The sequence below is a fragment of the Eptesicus fuscus genome, chromosome 14 (genome assembly GCF_027574615.1).
Source record: "Eptesicus fuscus isolate TK198812 chromosome 14, DD_ASM_mEF_20220401, whole genome shotgun sequence".
NCBI lineage: Eukaryota > Metazoa > Chordata > Mammalia > Chiroptera > Vespertilionidae > Eptesicus > Eptesicus fuscus.
In genome coordinates, this window is record NC_072486.1 from 82,276,621 (window position 1) to 82,300,868 (window position 24,248).

At 49.0% G+C, this 24,248-nt stretch overlaps 1 protein-coding gene across 5 annotated transcripts in view; it reads left to right on the forward strand.

Annotated features, from left to right (window-relative positions):
- The first annotated feature begins 16,367 nt into the window (after nt 1–16,367).
- Nucleotides 16,368–24,248, forward strand: part of RNF32 (ring finger protein 32) — a 28,709-nt gene continuing 20,828 nt past the window's right edge. For 4 of the 5 annotated variants that reach the window (XM_008156452.3, XM_054726252.1, XM_028132537.2 and 1 more), the window contains exons 1-4: nt 16,368–16,455; nt 17,482–17,609; nt 18,186–18,450; nt 19,623–19,765. In XM_008156452.3, coding sequence (XP_008154674.2) covers nt 17,595–17,609; nt 18,186–18,450; nt 19,623–19,765 — 423 coding nt within the window. In that variant the 5' untranslated portion in view covers nt 16,368–16,455; nt 17,482–17,594. Of the gene's footprint in view, nt 16,456–16,993; nt 17,137–17,481; nt 17,610–18,185; nt 18,451–19,622; nt 19,766–24,248 lie in introns of those variants that run through there. The other variant, XM_028132535.2, reaches the window with a different exon arrangement.

The window sequence follows — 24,248 nt, forward strand, 5'->3', positions numbered from 1 at the left end:
CCAACCCGACTGCATAACCCAGGCCAGTGGTCGGCAAACTCATTAGTCAACAGAGCCAAATACCAACAGTACAACGATTGAAATTTCTTTTGAGAGCCACATTTTTTTAACTTAAACTTCTTCTAACGTCACTTCTTCAAAATAGACTCGCCCAGGCCGTGGTATTTTGTGGAAGAGCCACAATCAAGGGGCCAAAGAGCCGCATGTGGCTCGTGAGCCGCAGTTTGCCGACCACTGACCTAGTCACCGGGCTGGGCATGGAGATGCCTTTTCTCCTAAAAACAGTCGGCTGCTTCTGGGCTCTGTCTCTGCCTCCCCACCCCCACCCCCACCGCCCACTGCGACCTGTTCGCTGTGACAGGAAAAAGGCCCGTTCAGTGACACTCACTGTGACCAGGGCTGCTGGCGGCCCACCCAACGCCCATCCCCTCCTCATAACAGCTGGTTTTTGCTGGGCACCTCGCTCCCAGGAATGAGAGACTATGTGCCCCATCCTTCCTGGAAACTAGGGGTGGGCTGTGCCTACATTCCTGCCAGGGTGTGTGGGGGGCTGTGAGGGAGCCAACTAGCTGGGAAAGGTCTCTTTCTTTCTTCCTCTCCTTCCTCTGTCAAGATGGCAGCAGCTTCAGAATCTACTTGGACAGATGCAGTGACCTCGAGAATGCAATCACTCCAGCAAAGCAGAAAAGGAGGATCTTGAGGGTCCGATTATTTGGGGGAGCTGCCACTCTGGCCCCCATCTGCCAGATCCCTTGTGTTTAAGTGACTGTAATCATAGCTCCATTACTTGCCATGAAATGTAACCCCGACATGTCCCCACCCCAATCCTGCCACCCCCAAGAGGGAAGACACAGACTGGGACCAGGTCCGCCTGAAATCCCAGGTGCTCACGGGCAGGAAGTGTGTCCATTCAGCTTTGAACTCCAGGAAGCCAGCGCGGGCCTCCGTATGCAGCAGCTGGTGAGCACTTGTTACACTGACTGCACGAGCTTTATAATGTTTGTGCTTTGACAGACTTACAGACAGTCTGTAGCAGTCGCGTTGTTCGATAGCTCCCCTTGCTACTTCCTTCAGTCAAAATCGGGATAGTTAACTAGCTTTCTCCCTGACCCCAAATGTCTCTGCATCCGCACCACCTACTCCCATCAGAGGGCTCGTGTGCATACAAACTACAGGGCCTGCCCTTCCCCCGAGCCCCATGCTGATAATACATAAGGTAGAAAATATTCACTTGAAGATGTTTCAGCAAATTCGAGGTAAAGGTAGTAGTAAAAGAATCATAAAGAAAATATTACATATTAAACTTATAGACTTCAGCTAGAGCAATAAAAATGGGAAGGCTGTAGTCCTACTAGTAAATGTATGTGGCTTTCTTCTTCTCTAACATACATTTACTAGTAGGACTACAGCTTATATATGCTTATATATGAGCAAAGCATCCATCTCAAAAAAGTAAGAAGAAAATGTAAAATAAACCAAAGAAAATAAGGGAAAGAAATAATAAAGAGCTGAAATGGTTTAATAAAAGCAAACGTTCAATAAGGAGAAGCAAAGGCCAAAAGTGTGTTCTTTGACGTGATTAGTGAGGTTCACACGCTTCTGACCCTGAACAAGAATCTAAAGACCCAGAGCAGCAGCGGGCCGGGGCTGTGGGGGGAGGGGCTGAGCAAAGAGAAAACCAAGAGAGGCTCAGTGTGGTGGCTGCGGGGCAGGGGAGGGAGGTGGAAGAGGGCATAGAGGGTATCCATAGGGATGGAAAAAGAAAGAAAGAAAAAGTGATAATAAAGACAAGGAACAAACCACCAACACCAGGAATGACAACACGGACATCACCACAGACGTTGCAGGAGTTATAAGATAATACTGTACCGACAAATGTGAGGATTCAGAGCAAACTGAAAAATTCCTAACATGTAACTAATATTGGGAAAAATATAAGCAAACTGACTCACGAAACCAAGTAAAGCCTAAGAGGGTCCCAAAACAATGAAATGGAGCCATAGTTCTTCCCCCAGGGAGACGTCACACTCAGGTGGTTTAAGTGACTTCCTCAGACTCGCCAGGAGCAGGTCACACCTGAGCCCAGCGCCCCCCCCCCCCCCGCCCCACGGGCGCTGCTGTGAAACGTCCCCACCAGAAGCAATGCCCCTCTCTTCCAGGGGACACTGGCTATGACGCGGCTTGCATAGTAAGGAAGGAAGAAATTAAAGACGTGAGAATTAAAAAGAAAGAGATTTTATTATTTACAGATTACCTAACTGTCCAGAAAAACCCAAAAGAATATTCAGACAAGCTGTAAGAGTTTATCAAAATAGTCAGTTTATCAAAATAGCTTATTATATGATCCATGTACAACAACCAACATTATTTCTTGACCAGTGACAGAAAAGGGAAAAATGTAATATCATTCAAATAGCAGAGATAATGAGGGGTGAGACTGACATGAGACGGGCAAAACCTGCATGGAAACATTTTTTTCAAGTTTGATTGAAAGTCATTAAGGCCCGGCCAGCGTGGCTCAGTGGTTGAGTGTTGACCTATGAACCAGGAGGTCACAGTTTGATTCCCGGTGAGGGCACATGCCTGGGTTATGGGCTCGATTTCCAGTAGGGGGCGTGCAGGGGGCAGCCCATCAATGATTCTCTCTCGTCGCTGATGTTTCTATTTCCCTCCCTCTCCCTTCCTCTCTGAAATCAATAAAACTATTTTTTTTTTTAAGAAAGGCTTTAAAAATAACTACAAAACAAGTGGCAAGAGAAACACTGTGTACTCGCAGGAAGATGCGGCCCCGATGAGCTCCCGGCAGCTGATGCGGGCTCCGTGGAGTCACAATCTCGGCTTCAGTGAGGGTTTTCCTGGAGCACGATGGACTGACTTTAAAATTCCTGCAAAGCAATCAAGGGCCAAGAGTAGCCGCGATTCCCTCCAGGACGGTGACAGTGCGGAGGTGCCCACCAGCTCACAAGGAATGCTGAAGTGTAGACCACGCAAGGCGATGGCACAGCCACAGACCACCGGCCAGCGGAAAGGAACAGAAGGCCCACAATTAGACCCAAGCATGCATGCAGAGTTGATAGAAAACAGAGACAGTTTTGTAAACTACTGAACAAAGAATAACTATTCATTAAGTGGTCCTGGGAAAGTTAGGTATCTATACAGGAAAAAAATCAGCTTGGATCCCTACAGTATTTCATAAATAAAACTTGGTGAATATCTTCATGATCTTAGGGTAGAAAAATACTTGTACACAAAACAGAAAAAAGTAGGACTAGACAGAGAAAGTTTGATAAATTAGACTACATTAAAATTAAGAACTTCTCTTCATTAAAAAATAATATAAAGAAAATTTAAAATGACACACACTTGGACATCAGCATCACATCTAACTGGCAAAGGACCTGCATTCAGAAGACATAAAGCTCTACAGAGCAACACACGAGGAAAGGCACATGGCCCTCGAGGAAGAGAAGAGACATGGACAGGACTCACGGGGAGGACTGGGAATCTCCAGCCCAAGGTTGCCATCGTGGGCTCACAGGTTACGTTATTAAACTTCCACGCACATATTTATACAAAATAGGTAAGAAGAAGGAACCGAACCCTACCGTACCCTGACACCAAACCAGGCAAACCCAGTATAAGAAAAGAAAACCACATACCAGTATCCCTCATGAATACCGATGAAGAAATTCTCAACAAAATACTAGCAGATTGGATCTAGCAGTACATGGAAAAGGATAATACTCCTTTTTCATCAGATGGCTTATCAATCACAGTGATCCATCATACAAGCCAACAAAAGAAGAAACCACACGGTCACATGAATGGATGCCGAAAAGCACTTAACAAAACTCAACATCAGCTCATGATAAAATACTCAGTAAACTGGGAGTAAAGGGAAAACCCTTAATCTGATAAGGGGCGCCTACAAAGAACCTAGAGCTAACATTTTATGTAATAATGAAAGATTGAATGCTTTCGCTTAAAACAAGGAAACCACCCACCACTCCTATTCACCATCACACTGGAGGTCCTAGCCAGTTCAATATGGAAAAAAAAGGAAGAAAAGAACAGGCATACAGAAAATGTGCCCTATTCTCATGAGACATAATTGTATAAGTTCCCAAAGAATGTCCCAAACCACCTTCTAAAATTAATAAGTGAGTTTAGCAAGACTGTGGGATATAAGGTCAACCCATAAAAATCATATTTCTATACAGGGTGTCCCAAAAAAACGTATACACATTATAAAGGCAGTGTCTATTAAAATACATTTTATTTTCAAAATGTAATAGAATCTACAGCTATTAGTTGTTCAAGTGTGTACACATTTTTGGGACACCCTATATATAAGCAATAAATCATGAGAAAGAAAACATTTAAAAACAATACTGCCCCAGCCTGTGTTGCTCAATGGTTAGAGCATCGGCCATGCACCAGAGGGTCTCGAGTTTGATTCCTGATCAAGAGCACGTACCTGGGTTGCAGGTTCACTCCCTGCTCTGGTCAGCATGGGTGCGGGAGGCCACCAGTCAATGTGTCTCTTACATCGATGTTTCTCTCTCTCTCCCCCTCCTTCCCTCCCTCCCACTCTCTGAAAAACAATGGGAAAAATATCCTACAGTGAGGATTAACAACAACAAACAAACAAAACAAAAAAACAATAGCTCCAGAAATGGTATGTTTAGGCCTAAGTACAAACGTACTCTGACAATTATAAAATCCTGAGGTTGAAAGGAAGGAAGGCCTACTGAGATGGAAAGACATACAAATTTCTTGGATTGGAATACTGTCCCCAACCAGCCTACAGATTGCATGCAATTCCAATCAAAATCCCAGCAGGACTGTTGTGTACACATCCAAGCTGATCCCAAAATTGCTATGGAATTGCAAAGCATCCAAAATAGCCAAACAACTATAAAAAAGAAGAGCAGAGTTGGAGAACTCCCGCTATCTATATATATAAAAGCCTAAGCAACTGAACAACCAAACGACCTTGGTCAACGGTCGCTATGACGCACACTGACCACCAGGGGGAAGACGCTCAACGCAGGAGCTGCCCCCGGGTGGTCAGTGCACTCCCACAGTGGAGCGCTGCTCAGTTAACCGACGGGCGCCAGATGCAGGGCTCATGGCTGGCCGCCGCAGCCCAGAGACCACAGCGGAGTGGCAGCAAGCCTACCGAGCTGCGGCAGCAGGCGCAACGGGGCCGGGACGAGCAGGAGCAGCAGGCAGGAGCAGTAGGCAGCGTTGCACCACCGGTTTCTGCCCAATCCCCATAGGCCACCCTGAGGGACCCCACCAGTGCACGAATCCCCGGCCTCTAGTCCAATGTATAAAGCTACAGCAATCAAGATAGTGTGGTATTGGCACAGGAGTAGAAACAGGTGTCAGTGCAACAGAATAGAGTTCAGAAATAGACCCACACAAATATGACCATTCAATCTTTGACAAAAAGACAAAGACAATTAGAGGAAAAAATGATAACCTTTTCAACAAATGCTACTTGGAATAACTGACCATCCCTATGCAAAAAAATAACTGTGATCTAAACATCACTCCTTATATAAAAAACTAGAGGCCCTGTACATGAATTTGTGCACAGGTGGGGTCCCTGCGGGAATTGGGCCGAAACCGGCAGTCCAATGCCACCTGCCGCTCCTGCCTGCCACTCCCGCTCATCCTTGGCCCCACTGCACCTACCGCCAACTCGCTCCCAGTCAGTCCTGATCAGGAGAGGCTCGCGCCTCCACAGCGGCACTCACCAGCTGTGAGCCCTGTGTCTGGCACCTGTCCCGAGGGTGGAGGGGGGGGGACGCAATTAGCCCTCCAGGCAGGCAGTGGGATGCCCTTGCCGGCCCGGGATCCGGATCCGTCCCACTGATATTCGCGCCGGTTGTTGGGAGCCACCTGGCAGCCACTTTTACTAGTTTCTTCCTTGCAGAGCATCTAGGGAGGGGAAGCGGCTGCAGTGTCCAAGGCTGACTTCCAGGAGGCCAGTGGCCCTGTCAGGATCGTGCCAGCATCAGTGCCTGGCCCGTTCTCCAGAGATGGGACCTCAGGACGACTGAGGGAGGGAGTGGCTGCCACTGGGCTGGTGGGCCGCCAGGACAGGTCAGTCAGCTGAGCGGCACTCCCGCTGTGGGAGCGCACTGACCACCAGGGGGCAGCTCCTGTGCTGAGCGTCTGCCCCCTGGTGATCAGTGCGCATCATAGCGACCAGTGATTCGGTCATTTGGTTGTTCAGTTGCTTAGGCTTTGATATATATAGTTTAACCGAGGGCATCAGAGATCTAACAGAAAATGTTAATCTGTAAAACTTTCAGAAGAAATCACAGAAGCAGTATCTGTGACCTGGACTTAGGTAGGTAATTTAGATATGACACCAACAGCACAATCCATAAAAAACAAAATTGACGACTCAAACTTATCATCAAAATGAGAAATATTTGCTCTGCAAAAGCATTAAGAAAACATATGATCTGCTGTAGACCTGGGGGAAAATATTTGTAAATGAGTGATCCAATAAAAGACTGTGTACAGAAAATACAAAATTCACACAACCCAACTTTAAAAAAATGGGCAAAGAAAGACTTGAACTAATACTTCACCAAAGAGCATCTACAGATGGAAAAGGAGCAGGTGAGCAGATTCTGGACCTCAACGGCGCTGGGAACCGAAGCCACACCACAGGCATCGTGTGGAGAGCCCTGCACGGACGCCTGACACGGCCACATGATGGGCAGCCTGAGCGCCTGGCCGTTCCCACGATGCACTCTGACACAGAGGCTGACCGTGTGCTGCAAAGGTAAGCACTGACCATAAAACCCTACAATCCCGCGCCTAAATGTTTATCCAAGGAAATGAAAACATGCTCACACAGAAACCGGGACCCGAATGTTGGTAGTGGCTTTATTCACAGTTGCCAAGAATTGGAAACAAGTCCCCAGTCCATCCGCCTGGGGGTGGACAACCAGAACGAGGTCCACTCACCGGTGGAATAGGTTCAGCGATGACAAGGAAGCACGCATGCGTGTCACGGCATGATTGACTCTCACATGCATGATGCTAAAGCAGAAAGGCATAGTCAAAGGGCCCCATACCGTATGATTTCGTGTATGAGACCCTCTGGAACAGGCAACATTATAGGGACAGAAAACGGATGAGTGGCTGTGGGGCTGAGGGGAGAGGCTGGGATGGATTATAAATGGAGGCAGGGAAACTCTTTGTGGTGATGGGTATTTTTAAAATCTTAATTTTGATGGTAGTTAGGTGACTATTTGCTTTGGTCAAATGCATGAAACTGTATGATTAAAAAAGTGAATATATTTTTTTACCTCAACATACTTGATTTAACAATGTACTAGAATAGAAATATACATTTATAGGAAAGTTGTTTCAAAACAGGAAGCAAAGGGAATACCAATAAATAGTCACCCTAAATTAATAATGCTACATTCATATGGTGTATTCTATTGCAGCGATTAATATTAATAATCAAGCTTGAAGTTCCTACTAATCATTAACTACAAATACAGATTGAACAGCAACGATTAATTTCTTTTAAGAGAACCATAATGTAGAAGAACAAGACTTAAGTGTAGATATCCCAAACCTCTGTGTTTTTACCTTTTTATTGATCTGAGTCATGGCTTGCTAAAACCAGGGAGGAAATGGAAGCACAGAGCCATCCTGGAAAACCGTCTCCCAGCGTCATCTACCCAGCACAGCAAAGAATCTGAAACCAACTGTCCGGATCAAGAGTATGTGCCTTTGTCTCCCGCCCAGTCTTTATAGTGTTTAAACAAGGATTTTTTTTTTTAAGCCTTGACTTTCAAAAGGTCACATGCGCGACATTTCCCTAAATCTTTGTCTGGTCTCACAACAAGGTGAGTTTCTTAATGCTGCCTCGATCAGGTGAAAGGCATGCGGGGGGTGGGGGGGATGTTAAATAAAAAGCTATCTCGAATAGCATTTTTTAAAAGGCAAACATCAACCTTGTAAGTATTAAAAGCACGTCCTGAAATCCACTCTGATGACAGTTTAAGAAAGCCGCTTTTATGTGCTCGGAGCCCTGCTCGGCAAGGCCTTTCAAATGCGGGTGTTTACCTAAAAATGCAGGCCAGGGCTGGGGCTGGCCTTGAAGAGGCGCCTTTTGATTGCACACAGTGAACTCAGTCTTTAACTAATAAATTGTCCCACACCTTTGTCTCGGCCCAGAAAGGCAGAGGTCTGCTCCTCACAAGAACGTACAAGCCTCTTTAAAGGAATAGGTTTGACTCTGTGTCTCTGTACTTGTTGACTTAGAGTTTCTATGAGTGACAATGCACATCACGGGGTTTTTTTAACTCTGTCATCTGTGCTACTGAGTGTACTTTGACTCAGATCAAAGTTGAAAGCTTCTAGAAAGTACACAAACCACAGTGTGACAAATAGCATGCTGTGTTTGACCCAGCAAACAATAAATCACTTTCATCCATCCAGGTAAAGAATCCCGTGTTTTCAGTGCTAATTCTGAAGTCTGAAATGACAGAGCTCCGCCACATTCTCAAAGAGCGGGGAGCTTTAAATGAGGAGAAGACGTAAGAAGAATCACATTCTACAAGCGCTGAGTCTCGCTGTTCAAAGGCCTGTGGTTTCAATTTGCTCTTGTCTGAAACGCACTGCAAAATTTAAACCAAGTAGGACACGTTCAGATAAAACACGTTAAAGTGTCTCTATTTTCTTGGTTGAAAAGTAATTTGTGGTATATCTGTGCACCACAAACTGTATCAAAAGAAGCTATATGATTCAGCAACACTACAACTACCTGTCTGTTTCCTGGGCGAGCCTTTACCATTAGGGGCCCTTGAGCAAGGACTGGTAATTCAGTAACTGGAACAGAGACTAAGTTAGCCGGGGTTTGCCTGACCTGGGCTGTGACCCCTACGAACAGCAAGGACCATGACTGTTTACTGAGCGCTTGCTGTCTGCTAGGGACTGGCTCAGTGCTTTACACATATTACCTCATTTAATCTCTAAAAAGTCCTTCGAGGTAGATATCATTATTCCCATTTTCCAGATGAGGAAACTAAGGCACAAAGAAGTTAAAGAGTTTGCTCCGGATCACACACGTCTAGTGAGTGACAGAGTCTGGATTCGAACTAAGCCCCTTTACTTCCAAAATCCAAACTTCATGGCACCACGGTGAGAACATTTTACTCTAACACACATGAGTGACTATAATGGCTTAAGAACTGATGCACTGTCCTAGCTGGTTTGGCTCAGTCGATAGAGCGTCAGCCTGCAGACTGAAGGGTCCCGGGTTCGATTCCGGTCAAGGGCATGTACCTTGGTTGTGGGCACATCCCCAGTTGAAGATGTGCAGGAGGCAGCTGATCGATGTTTCTCTCTCATCGATGTTTCTAACTCTCTATCCCTCTCCCTTCCTCTCTGCAAAAAATCAATAAACTGTATTTTTTTTTTTAAAAAAAGGAACTGATGCACTGATCTTTTCTTTCAAATGCCTTCCTGATTCTAAACGTTCTCCTACTTTACCCCTTCCGGAGTGGTTTAAATGGCATGGGCCTCCCAACGTGGAAAATTATGAATGCAACAAACTCACTGGGTGTGGACGGGGTACTGGCAGTGTGCTGGGGGTACGGTAACTGAGAAAGCAAGCAAGTTCTTTTTCATTTTGTACAGAGAAGTATGTTCTGGATTTATCTGAAAAATGTATTTTTGGATTCAGATGTCCTGCTAGAGACTACAAATTGGTAAATCTAAAATTTAACTAACCAGTCAACATTTCAAACTTTCACTAACCCTTCTGGCCCCTACAATGACCCTGAATAATTAGCAAACACCATCTGTGTGGTTAGGACAGCAACTGGCATCACCAACCGGATGCAGAAACAGCACGGTGCCGAGGGACAGCGCTGGCCCTTCCCGTCGGCACGTGCGCAGGCAGGTGACCAGCCTCTCAACCCCGCCGGCCAAACGCTGGCAGGGGCAGCAACGGCGCCCTCAGCACTGGAGCCGAAGCCCAGCGCCCCCACTGAACTTGCCAGGGACATTTACGTTGTAAGCTGTCAACATCTTTTCTAAAGGTTATTCCAGAAATCCCTCCAGGAAAAAAAGGATAAGGGAACTTTCAACTAGGAATCTAAAGCTCTTTCATGTCACATGAAGCTATTCTTAATGAGCCGTGATCATCTGAATCAATGTAGGAACGTCCTCACTCCTCCACGGCCCCGACCCTCAAAGCCCCTTCGCCTCCTTCCCAGGAACCTGCCTGGCCACGGAGAGCACCTGGGCTCCGCTCCCCGCAGCTGGCTCCATCGCCTTCCAGCCTCAGAGAGCTCTGCCCAGCTCCACACCCCTCCTTCCGGCACTCTGCGCCTGCCAGCGGTCAGTCTCACCACAGGGCAGTGCTGGCCGTGTCTCCCTGCACTGGCCACATGTCCCCCATCGTCACCGACCAGCACAAGGTCTTCATGTCATTCTTCTTCTCCTTCTAGTCTGTGACCCTGAGAGCAGGCTTTACTGATTTCCCTTGGTGGTCTCCGTAGGTCCTGGCGTGGTACTTTCATAAACAGGCATTTAATAAATATCAGGGGGGAAAATGGGTCAAATATGGAAGTAAAGACAGAGCGACCTGTTCTCCTAAATTGGTTTTGCTTTTTTATAAAATATATATATTGATTTCAGAGAGGAAGGGAAAGGGAAAGAGAGAGAAACATCAGTGATGAGGGAGAATCATTGATTGGCTGCGTCCTGCACGCCCCCTACTGGGGATCGAGCTCACAACCCAGGCATGTGCCCTGACTGGAATTGAACCATGACCTCCTGGTTCATAGGTTGACACTCAACCACTGAGCCACACTGAGCATATTGTTATGCTGAGAATAACACAGAAATGGATACCAGTTAAAATACACATGTAAACTATGCTGTACACCTGAAACTAATACAAAATAGTATTGAATGTAAACTGCAATTGAAAAAAATGAAAAGTAAAAAAGAAAGGAAAATTTTGTTTTAAATATACATGAAAATACTCCCACACCAAACCACTGACAGGATTATAACAAAATAGAGCAATTTCAGAAAAGAGGACCGCCCGTATCACTCCTTTATTCGCAGTTTCTTTTTGCACTTGCGTGCCACTAACGCTCTTTCTGCTAAAGAGGTGAGACTTGTAAAAGTTCTTACGTGGCCTTTGCTCTGGGGAGTGTCTGCTCCTGTCTGCGGGAGTCGCTAAGAGTATAAAGCACTTCGAGGCAATCACAATGGACGCTGTTGGGGCCCAGGCAGCTGGACCCTTTCAGCCCAGCCCCATGCATTGCTGTGTACACAGATGTGATGCCATCTGCCCAGACGCACACACCTGCCGCCCTTCAGGGTGCCCCATGCTCCCTGGCTTTATGACTCATTTTGAAGGTAATAAAGAGACAGTGACAGTTATCATAATAGGACTTCATATGAATGAAAAGTATAATATGTGAGACAGTTGCTACCGAAAGGCTCATGACTAAGAAAGAAAGCAAATGCAGAAGAAATGAATGGAGCCTTCACCACCAGCGAGAGGATGCACGTAATGGTGGAAATCGTGCCCCAACATCACATACGACATCCGTGTTTTCACAGAAACTTTTACCTCCAATTACTTCCGCTTTGAACAAAACACGTATGTGAACTACAGAAAAGCAGGTTCGTGGTCTCACTGCAAACACCTGACCTGCGAATTAACAAGCTCTGAGCTCGGGGGCGAAGACCTCATTGGAAAGTCACTGATGCTGTCATACTTGAGAACGACTGACAGCCAGGCCCGCTCCTTGCTTTCCTGCACCCAGCGTCTCACTTGCCTGCACAGAGCAAACTGCGGCCGCGCAGGGGTGAGGGTGGCGGCCCGCGGCCAGGGCAGAGCTGGCCATCGCCCTGCTCCCTGCACCCATGTGCCCACCGGGCAGCCCTGCAGGCCCGCGTCCTGAGTTTAGGCTCCACACATGACTTGCTTGGACGAGGCATCTACCAGGCATGCCGGCAGGCGCTCCCCAAGGGCCCCGCCTGGCACAGGCCGCAGCTGGAGGAGGGCACGCTTCTGCGGGACAGCCGCGTGGCCGGCGGCCTGGGCAGCCGGCGGCCTCCGGAGCCAGCACATGGCCTCTCTTCTTGGTTCCTTCCTCTGCAGTGGCCTGTGCGGATGGGAAGTGATGTCAGCTCCCACTCAGCCCAGCCCCTAGTGCCCGCCTGAGGCGTCCTCGTGAGTAAAGCGAAGCCTATGGCTTGAACCCCCTGAGTTTCGGGGGAGAGGGGCCTGTATTACAGCGTTATTGTCACTACAGACACTGACACAGCGCGAACAGTGGGGGAGAGGGGCCTGTATTACAGCATTATTGTCACTACAGACACTGACACAGCAAGAACAGTAGGGGGAGGGTACACAGACGGACCGTGGCCAGATGGACATGACAACAGAACCGAGGCCACGGCGGACCCGGTGCTGACCACAGCCTCTATATGCCTGCACTCAGGACCGGCCGAGAAAGCCAGACACACCCAGCCCAGTCAGAGAAGTGTCCCTCTTCTATTTAGCGCCCCCTGCCCCCCACGCCCACAGCCTGCATCAGGCACCCCACGCCCCGTTCCCCCTGCGCTGCCCTCCCGCCCCGCCCTTGCCGTCCCCCGCACCCCCCCCCTCCGGCTCCAGCGAGCTCTGCATGAAGGGCCTGGGTGCTCTCGCTTGCAGGACCCTTGTCTCCAGAACAGGCAGGAGTAGAGAAGGGGACATGATTACAAGCGACAACAGATCCACGGCCAGAAACCGAAGGAGGGGCCACGGGCCCGACCATGGCTGCGTGAATAAATAGGACCAGACTGAAAACCAGTGTGACCTTCTCTCACTTCAACTTGGACTTTTAAAGCAGGCTTTTCTTTGCAAATGATTTTAAATTCTTCAGTGTGTTCCCAAGGGCTCCTCTTAATCCCTCCACTGGCAAACCTGGTCTTTTGAAGCTCCTTCCCGGCCAGCGCCCTTGTCAAATCATCACCTGGCCTAATTCTCCCAGATCTCCAGTCAGCGATGGCTTTACCTGGAGTCCACCGGCACTTTCATCAGCTACATTAAATCCTGAGTCTTTCACAAGACTTGTCATTCAGCTTTGCAACCTATTTGCCTTGTATTCTTAACAGTTTATGGTGTCCTCTGTCTGTGAGACTCACAAAGAGGCCGATGGCACAGTGACAGCGAGGCGTGGGAGGGTGTTTGCATAGAGCTCATTTTATAAATGGGTGAGCAGAGAAATGGGATAATGCAACTGGGATATCAATACCTCAATGTTTTCAGAATCTCCCCCACATTTTAGAAATATCATTTAGAAACAAAAATTTGTAGTAAAAGGTTTTTATCTAAAAATAAAACTCGTTACTTTTTATTTTAAAATAGCATGTATAGTTACCCACCCAGCTATGCACAGGCCTGGGAATCTGCTCTTAAGAATTACTCTGGGTTGTGAGATTTAGGTGCAAACATGTTTACTTTCTTCTTTGTGTAACTGCATAGTGTGAGAAATTTTATGACAAATCTCTATCACTTCACAGAAAAACAAAACCAACGTGTCTCTAGTGTAAGTGCGGGACCACTCCTCAGCCAGAAGACAGACTCCACGCCACGGCAGTACCTGGCCACCTTCCTGCATTGCTCTGCACAGACAAGACACTGAGTAAGATTCCCCTTCACACAACACTTACTCACACACGTAGCCCTCCCATCTTTGCTGCCCGTCAATGAGATGTGCGGCACAATGACCTTGCTTGTCACGTGTGTACACACATAGCCCTTAAATACAGCCCACAGGACAGCTGATTTCTTCAGCGGGGGGGGTAGGCGCAGCCTGTTCACTCTAAGCACATCCGTGTCCTTCTCCAAGCGACTCAGCAGAGCAGCCGACACGCCTTGCGGCCCACTGGCTCTCTAACTTCCTCTTCAGACGAGTATCAGAGCGTCCCGTTGTGACCGGAACTCTAAAATAAACGCACCGTGCGAGGGCTTGCACACGGGGCTGGGCGGGACGAGGTGTGCACAATGGGGGTGCTTGGAAGTCGCACATGCTCTGCATCCGGGTAACTTCCTAGGCCCCTCTTTAAACAAACAAGCAAAAACGCTAACCCTAACATAAAACACCACCCACTGAGAGCCACGGGAGTGCGACGTGCTAATGACCCCACGTAAGAACGCCGCTCCTGGCGATGTGTCTTAGGCCAAGGATGGGACCGCATCTTAAGGAGGACTGAAGCGGGTATGCCTCACGACCCTGTCTTCCATGTCCATCTTGTCAGCCAGGCTTCTGTCAAGAATTACAAAGTTATAGCTGCGAGGTTAAATTGTCAACAAAAGCCTGCAGAAAACATTCTGCGTAGCTAACAAGAAACACCCATTTCTGCCCAGGCCAGTGTGCTCAGGGGGTGAGAGCGCCAGCCCATGCACCAGAGGGTCTTGGGCTCCATTCCCGGTCAAGCACATGTGCTTGGGTTGCAGGTTCGATTCCCGGTCAGGGTGAGTGTGGGAGGCAGCAGGGGGCAGCCAATAGATGTGTCTCTCTCATATCAGAGTTTCTCTCTCTTATTTCCCTTTCTCCCTCCCTTCCACTCTCTCTTAAAAAAACAAAAACAATAGAAAAAAATGTCCTCCAGTGAGGATTAACAAAAAAAAAAAAGCAAGAAGTGCCCATTTCTTTGGGATAGAGCATGCAGGTAGTAAAACTGTCGTGAAATTTTAAATATGTGGATAGAGGAAAGGAATACATGGATATAAAGAGCTCACACACATGGGAGGTTTTCCTCACACCACAGCCCTAAGGTGGTGATAGCACACCTGTTTATCAACCAAACACGCCCTGTTACAAGGAACAGAAAAACAGACCAAAACTGGCTGAAGTGTGAAGGGACTTCAGTCACTCAGGTAAGTGAGAAGGCTGAGAGGAGGGTTAGCTTCCGGCTGGCCTCGGTCCCAGCCTCCCCACTCCCTGCCCAGGCGCCCCGCGGCCTGGAGGGTCCTCAGCAGCTGAGGCCCTCACTGGATGAGAGAGCCCGCACCACTGTGATCTCGTCTCTTCTTGCTCGTCTTCAGGAGGAAGACTTAAAGGAATTTCCCCGTAGCTCCCACTAACACACTGAGTCCACCTAGTCAGCCTGCCTCGGTCAGCTTTCCATCCCAGTTAAGTCGCTGCAGCCAGGGCACTGTGTCTCCTGACTAGCTTAGGCTGGTCATATGTTTCATCCCAGAATCCCCAGGGCTCTTTGACTTGTGATGGGGTTACAACCTAAGGAACCCATCGTAAGTTGAAAATGCCTTAAGTGGAACATGGATTTTAACACGACACTGTAGAGTGCGGGTGTGTGCCTCATGGCGGCCGGGCTGACGGGGCTGCGGCTTACTGACGCTGCCCGGCACCACAGAGTATCTTACTGCAGAAGATGAAACCTGAAAAATCATGTTGCCACGTGTGCACATATACATGCAGAGAAGTCTGATATAAATGTAACCGGAATCCAGGCAGAAAAGGTAGTGGAGCCAATAAATGGCTGTCCTGGCTGGTGTACCTCACTCAGTTGGGCATCCACCCGCGCACCAAGAGGTCGCCGGTTCCATTCCTGGTCATGGCACATGCCTGGGTAGCAGGCTCGACCTGGGTGCAGAAGGCAGCCCATTGATGTTTCTCTCATCAATGTTCTCTCTCTCCCTCTCCCTCTCTCTAAAGTCAGTAAAAACCTATTTAAAAAATAAAAATAGCCCTGGCCAGCTTGGCTCAGTGGATAGAGCATCGGCCTGTGAACTAAAAGGTCCCAGGTTCGATTCTGGCCAAGGGCACATGCCCAGGTTGCGGGCTCGATCCCCTGTAGGGGGCATGCAGGAGGCAACCGATCAGTGATTCTCTCTCATCATGGATGTTTCTATCTCTCTCTCCCTCTCCCTTCCTCTCTGAAATCAATAAAGAAATATATTTTTTTAAAAAATCTAAAAAAAATTTAATAAAAATAAATAAATAAATAAAAATAAATGTCTTAAGTTTCATCAAATGTCCTGAAAACTGCAGATCCAAGAAGCCAGTGACCTCCCAGCACAAGGCTCAAGAGAAAACCCGCAGGGCCCCTAGAAGCACTCCCCCAGTCAGGGCCCCACCACACAGCCTCGGCCAGTGGGGCATGCGCGGTGCGGCTCTGTGCCGCGGGGCCGAGCATGCGCAGAGTAGTCGTGTGCAGAGGGGGAGCGCCCCAGGCCAGGTCCAGAATTTGTCACTGGCGAGACTGGCCCTTGAGCATGCGCACTGGGGGGAGGCGGGATGACTGCGGAGACGGCAGTTGCTAGGCAACGGTGAGCGGTCACAAAGGTGGGGAAGCAGACGGTGGTGAGGACTGGGGTCGGTTACCGGCGGGCGCGGGTACCACCCAGAGCTAGAGAAGAGCAGGCAGCAGGTGAGGCGGCGGGGCTGACGCCTGGGCCACGCCCCCCCAACGCCCACCTGGCCGGGCGCCCCTCCTTCCAGGGCAGCCCTGGTGACATGCCTTGGTGGGGCCTGAAAACATCAACAAACAGACTGAAATGGGTGATTTCTGAAACTTAATGCTACCCGGTACTTAAGAGGGAACCGAGTCCAAAGGCCTGGCCATGTTTTTGCAGAGAATTTAACTATTTAATTTTACATTTGTCTGTCTGCTTCTGGCCGTCCCAGCTGTGATCTCACCAAAAATGTGCAAACCAGGAATTCACAAGTTACGAAAAATAGGACAGTATGTCCAATTGTACTTTAAATGGTATATCTCTTATATGCGTGTTTTTAATTGGCATGTTTATTAATTAGCTGAGGGTCACTTAAACAAATTGGTAACTAATTACTTTGGCACCACAATGGTATTTTTTGTTACCAAGCTACCTCTCGGTAATACTGGAGTTTACGAAGAAAGAATATTCCTATTAATTTCAGCTGTTAATATGGGGCAAGGGTTACGTTTCTAAGAGCCAAGCCCGAAGTCTCACAGCAGCCTGGAGGGACGTGGGGCAATAATGACCATTTACAGAGCATCTTCAGTGTGAAAGGCCCACGGAAGACACTTTACAAAAACTGCCTCCTGCACTCACAACACTAACCCTGCAAGGTGTGTGTGTGTTATTATACCTGTTTTAAGGTGAGGAAGCTGACTCATATGCAACGTAAACTGCCCAGCAAACAGGTGGAGCAAGACTGGACCCCCAGTGTGCCCCCACATGGGTGTGTGTGTGTGTTGTGGGCACACTGAAGCAAGCCAGCGTTCCTCTGTCCCCTGCATTCAGTGTCTCCTTCCTCCCCGGGGCGAGAAACACGTGCTGAGCCCCTGGGTGACTCCCTTCGTGTATGTGGTGCAGCATGTTCGCTCCCATCGTCCTCCAGATGCCAGTGAGGTCTTCGGCCTGAGGTTTTTGCACTCATGTGTAACCATCTGTTGTCTCACTCTCCTGTGCAGTCTCACCCTGACTTGCTGTGGACTATGTTTCTAAGTAGAAGAATGAAAGGAATGCAATACCATGATGACAGAATTTGATAGAGCAAGCAAGCGGCAAAGCTTCCTGATTTAGCATGTTAAAAAATAAGGTACACAATTCTTTTCTGAAACATACACTTGGTTGTAGTCATGGATATGTTTTACTTCCGTTATGTGAGTATGAAAACAGCTGGCAAGCGTCACTTCACTGAGGAACTGCCCACTGTATTCACAGCACCTCTTAGCTACATGGCGATTTTATTCCATGGGAGTTTTCACCAAAAAAGCATCTACTAAATGCAAGATGCTCTGGTAAAACAGAGCAGGCCTGGCCTGCAGTCTAACTTAGAGTGGAACAGAATTTGTTTAGGCACGCACACCCTTCATAGCAGCAGTCGCCATAGCAGTGGTCTGCGGACCACCGGTTGGTGACTGCTGCTTTATAGGTCATAATGAATTTATCTGCATGGTAATTAATCCGTAGAGACTAAATGAACAGCTATTACTACGTCATTACCATAATGAGGAGACGGCTCTGCTCCCATTCAGCTGACACGGGGTCAAGCATCCTTTCCTGGGACACTCGGTCTAGGAGGCTTTCCAGGTGGAGTGTGAAAGCCTCGGTTTTCTCCTAAATGACATGTTACATAATGTCCTGTCTATGTGGCCTTGTTCCTACTTTTCAGGGTCATTCACCTAAACGAGAGAACTTAGCAGTCGCTGCAGTTGCTCTACAAGATCACATTTTACATGATCTTCAACTGCGGGATCTTTCAGTGGCTGATCATTCTAAGACAAAGGTACCGAAGAGAGAGAACACATCCAAGTCTCTGAAAAGAAACACGAAAGCTGTAACAGATCCAGGACTTCCAAAGACCACACAAGGCCCCAGAGAGGAAGACCCAGAAAAGGAGTATGTTCTTGATCCAAAGCCGCCTCCATTAACTTTAGGTAAGCTGACCTCATCATTCATGTTTGGCTTATTCAAGCTAAAGAATTTGGCTGAGGTTAATAGTAAAATTTTCTCTGGTACAGAAATGTGTGACCTTATAGAAAGATGTGTATGTGCTAGTGTTTGAAAGCAATGATGGGGACAACTAAATAAAGTAAATAGCATTAATAATGACAGTAGAATAAGCAAAACCGTGAAATGACACATAGCTCATCCATGCCGACGGAAATAAGGAATGGTGTGGCCAATGGGAAGCCAACACTCTTTCTGCTGTAGAGTGACACCCAGAAGCCCAGGAGCGGGGCTAGAACTGAAACGGCACCGTTTGGCAAGCAGCACAGTGATGACACCATCGGTGGGGAAAATCATGCTGTGACACACACAGTCCCACACGCACACGTTCAGTGCAAGGGCACAACCATAGCTTTACAGGGGTAACATGGGGCAAACTGCACTTTACCCCGATAGACACCCCCACTGGTGCCTCTGGTGGCGCTGGGAGGGTGCGGCATCCCGGCTGTGGTAGCCTCACCAAAGCGCACATGCGAATTTAACCTGAGGAAACATCACACAAACCCTAGTAGAAGGACACGCGACACGGTCCCTGGACAGCACTCTTCCCAGGTGTAAGAAGAGCAGCTGGAGACGCAGCCCTGCCCAGGCGGCGGGAGCCTCGTGTGAACATCACTCTGTTGTTGCAGAGGAGACGCGGCCGCTGAGGGGAGCCGGGGTAGAACAGAGGGCCGAGTGAGGCAGGAGCAGACGGGCAATTGGGTCAACACTCTTTCCTGGTCTGACCCTTGCGTGCGGGCTATGAAACGTTAACTATGGGGAAGCTGCTGAAAGACACATGAGAACTCTTTTTTACCTTCTGCAAGTCTGAAATTATTTTAAACTGAAAGTGAGAAATAGAAAACATTTAAAAATGATGCTGGGAGTAGAAAATAGGTGTGTCTGGGGCACTGTGTCCCCATGCACATGTGACGGATAGAGGGGCACCACGTGGAGGGGACCCGCTGCCATAGCGATGCCCCGAGCACCTTCCTATTTCGCTCTAAACCGCGAACCGCGCTGGCTGTGTTCCAGACGAGGACACTGCTCAGTGTCATTAAGGTGTGAGTGAGCCCCACATCATAAACTGTTAACTCACACTGCATTGTTTTCACTTTAGCGCAGAAGCTGGGCCTGTTTGAGCCTCCCCCATTGCCACTCTCCTCAGATGAGTGGGAGCAGGTGAAGCGGAGGTCCGTCTCGCAGGGGGACTCCTCGCAGCCCTGCCCGATCTGCAGGGAGGAGTTCCAGCTCCGGCCTCAGGTGGGTAGCGGGAGGGCCAGGTGAGCAGCCTGGGCCCCTCGCTGGGAGGCGCTGAGCTGGGGCTTAAGGCGCTCAGATTATATACCCTGTGCACTTTAATAGGAGGCATTAGGTACAAAAAAACACACACAAAATACCCCAGGTTCTTTCTTCCTGTGACACTCAGATACTTACATTTTCTTGTCCATTTACTAAAGTTACATGTGTGAGGAAGAGCTAAACACTGTAGTTAGCAGTGCTGTTCACTGACTGGACAGTAATTCTCAAGCACAAAGACTGTGGACAGAAAGCCCCATGCCACCAGCGCTGGAGTTGAGCAGTCATGACGCCAACAGGAGCGTCTGTCCCCAAGTGGAAAGCATGAAAGCTAGAAGGCATTTTTAAGCTATTTTGTGAATCATCCTACCTAATAAAAGAGTAATATGCAAATTGACCGCACCTCTGCTACACCCACAAGCCACGCCCGCCAGCCACCCCCACCAGCCAATCAGGAGGGATTATGCAAATAAACCCAACCAAGATGGCTGCCGCAGCAGAGAGCAGGAGGGAGGCTTGGGTTTCCACTGCCCTTGCTGGCCTTGGCCATGGTGAGAGCTGGGCGATCGGAGACAGCTGGGGTCCCCTGCAGGCGATGGGAGCCAGCTGGGGTCACCAGCAGGCAATGGGAGCGAGCTGGGGGTCCCTGCCCAGAGCCCAAGCCTTGGCCAGAGGCTTACAGCCTTGGCTGTGGGTGGAGCCAGACGATTGAGTCAGGTGGGGGTCCCTGTCCAGGGCCTGAGCCTCAAACAGAGGCTTGCAGCCTTGGCTGGGGGTGGAGCCGGGTGATCGGAGCCAGCTGGGGGTCCCTGCCCAGAGCCAGAGCCTCAAACAGAGGCTTGTGGCCTTGGCCGCTGGCGCAGAGCCTGGCGATCGGAGCCAGCTGGGGTCCCCTGCGGGTGATTGGAGCCAGCTGGGTGTCCATGCCCAGGGCCAGAGCCTTGGCCAGAGGCTTTCAGCCTTGGCCAGGGGCGTAGCCTGGAGATCCAGCCAGCTGGGGGTCCCCTGCCAAGGGCTGGAGGCTTTAGGCCTTGGCAGGGGTGGAGCTGGTCGGAGGAGATAGGTGTGAACTACAGAGGAAACACCTTTTCTGACCGCTCATTGGCTAAGCTCCCTGTATGCCACTGGTAATATTCTTAGTAACTTGGGTATAAGAATCCAAAAAGGTGATCTAGGGCTTTTCCACCACACTCCTGGGGAAAAAAACGAAGGTCCACTGCTGGAGGGCTAAGAAATGTCATAACCTGCCCTACACAGTTTGGCTCAGTGGATAATGCCTAGGTTTGCCAACCGCAGAGTCCAGGTTAGATTCTGATCAAGGGCATGTACCTAAGTTGCAGTCTCCTCCCTGGCTGGGGCCCGGGTCAGGGCTCATGCAGGAGGCAACCAATCAAAGTGTTCCTCTCACTTTGATGTTTCTCTCTGTCTTTCCTTTCTCTTCCACATTCTCTAAAAGTCAATGAAAACATATACTCAGGTGAGGATAAAAAAAAAAAAAAAAGAAATGTCATATCCTATGAAAATAGATACATCTTGAAAATGCCTAAAGAAAGTTGTCATTTTTTCATGGTGAAGGGACTAGAGTCAGTGTTGATGAAAACACCTTGGTGGCTTCGGTGACTGGCAGTGGCTCCAGCAGCAGGGTGATGGGGCTGGTGGCTTCCCCTGATCAGCCCGGTTGCCTACCACAAAGGGAGGCCAGACTGTAGGACAGTAGGACATCCCAAGGGGCTCCCAGTATGTGAGAGGGGGCAGGCTGGGCTGAGGAGACCCACCCCCCCGTGCACGAATTTCATGCACTGGGCCCCTAGTCCTATCTAATAATAGACAAATATGCAAATTGACCATACCTCCGACACGCCCACAAGCCATGCCCACCATCCAATCAGAGTGAGTATGCAAATTAACCCAAACCAAGATGGCTACAGCCACAGAGAGCAAGTTTCCTAGGTAACAGAGGAAGCCAAGCTTTCCGCCTGCCCTAGCCAGGCCTAAGCCTCCACTCAAGCTACAAAGTTTCAATTATAGAAGGTAAACAAATTCAAACAAATGGCGGCAGAATGGAGCTTGAGAGAGCAGGCCAGGGTTGCCACCGGCAACAGGGGAAGCAAAGCTTTCCGCACACCCTGGCCGGGCCCACCCGCTTAAGGCAACAAAGTTTCAATTATAACCCCAACACAAATGGCTGCCGGCCTCGGAGGGAGCCCCAGGCTTGGCTCCGCTCCAGGCTACAAAGTTTCAATTGTAGAAGGAAAATAAATTCCAGATACCAGGGCCTCTGCTTGGGTTGCCAGGGGGCGTGGCCGGCCTGCAAACCACCACAGGCCCCTCGCTCAGGCCACCCCACACCCCAAGAGAACCCCCACCTGATCCGGGACGCCCTTCAGGGCAAACCAGCTGGCCCCCACCCGTGTACCAGGCCTCTATCCTATCTAATAAAAGAGTAATATGCAGATTGACCATCACTCCAACACACAATATAGCTGCCCCCATGTGGTCAAAGATCCTGCCCCCATGTGGACACAAGATGGCCACCACAAGATGGCCAGCAGGAGAGGGCAGTTGGGAGGCACCAGGCCTGCAAGGGAGGGCAGTTGGGAGGCACCCGGCCTGCAAGGGAGGGCAGTTGGAGGTGATCAACCCTGCAGGAGAGGGCAGTTAGTGGTGACCAGGCCGGCAGAGGAGGGAAGTTGGAGGCAAACAGGCTGGCAGCAGAGTGGTTAGGGGGTGATCAGGCTGGCAGGCAGAAGCGGTTAGGGGCAATCAGGAAGGCAGGCAGGCAAGCAGTTGGGAGCCAGCAGTCCTGGATTGTAAGAGTGATGTCCCCGATTGGAGAGGGTACAGGCTGGGCTGAGGGACAAACCCCCTCCGTGCACCAATTTCGTGCACCGGGCCTCTAGTATATAATAAAAGGCTAGTATGCAAATCAACCAAACAGCAGAACGACAGGTTGCTATGATGCGCATTGACCACCAGGGGGCAGATACTCAATGCAGGAGCTGCCCCTGGTGGTCAGTGTGCTCTCACAGGAGGAGTGCCATTCAGCCAGAAGCCCTGAGCTGGGCTCACATCTGGTGAGCGCAGTGGTGGTGGCAGGAGCCTCTCCCACGTCCACAGCAATGCTAAGGATGTCCGACTGATGGCTTAGGCCCCACTCCCCTTACCTAAGCCATCAATAGGAAATCCCCCAAGGGCTCCTGGACTGCAAGAGGGCGCAGGCCAGGCTGAAGGACAACCCCCCTCCCAGTGCACTATTCCGTGCACTGGGCCTCTAGTTGAAATATAAAATAAAAATTAGGCTTGAGTGTCTTGAAATAATTTGTGGAAGATGCTCTAAGTAAAATCTTTCTATCTTTATTCATGAGACTTTGTCACACTATAGAGTATATATAATCAACCTCTGTCACAGGGTTTCTTTACACCAATTCCGTGTGCCTGGTTAACTGTAACCTGCAAGTCGGGGACGCGCCTGCCCTAGAATTTCCGTCCCAGTGATCTCCATGCAGGGCCATGCCTCCCACGGGCAAGGCCTCGGCGTTTGCTGGGAAACACAGCAGAATCAAGAGCCCGCTTCACTTGCTCCCTGGCACATAACGTCTCAAACTTCACTTGTTTTCATACGTTTACTGTAAATTAGTTAGTTCACAATAAAATTTTTGGTCTTTACTAATTTGAATTCACCACTGGTTATATTCCAGTTCTCCATCAGGACCTAACCTTACGTCTGTGAAACTCAGGTGTTTCAAAAGATTTTAGCCCTTAAGCTACAAGATTACCATCTGGGATAGTGCAGCATTTTAGTGTAGAAGAGAGTTAATGAAGCCACGGGTGTTTTGCTGCCTGGCAACCTCTTTCTTTAATTTTCTTCAGCTTTTTAAATCATTTTTTACTTTTAATTACAGTTGACATACAGTGTATTAGTTTCAGGTGTACACCCCAGAGATTAGACATCACATAACTAAGTGGTCATCTCGGTAAATCTCACACCACCTGACACAGACCTGTTGTCAGGATACTATCGATGGCACTCCCTGCTGCACCTTCCACCCGGCACTGTTCTGCCCACCAGCCTGCACTTCCCCATCCCTCCTTCCTCTCCCCGCCCCGCCCCGCCCAGCTCTCCCTTCGGGAGGACAAGCTACCTTTTTCTTTATTGGGTCTAAGCTTCTGTCTTTTGTCACAACCCAGAATGTCACCATTTGTGGGAATTTGGGTCACAGAAAGGGAACGTTTTCTCCTGACCACACACTCCCTACATTTAAAAACAAAAAGTGCTTCATATGTATCCAGCACTTATTACTATCTAGCATCAGAATTCTCTTCTATAAAGCTGTGCTTTTTAAAAATTAAAGAGTGCAATGTACTTGTACAAAGCCTGAAAAAGGCATTTTTCTTACCTTTCTCTGCTCCCCCCACACACCCCCGCCAAGGATCTGCCCAGGAAATG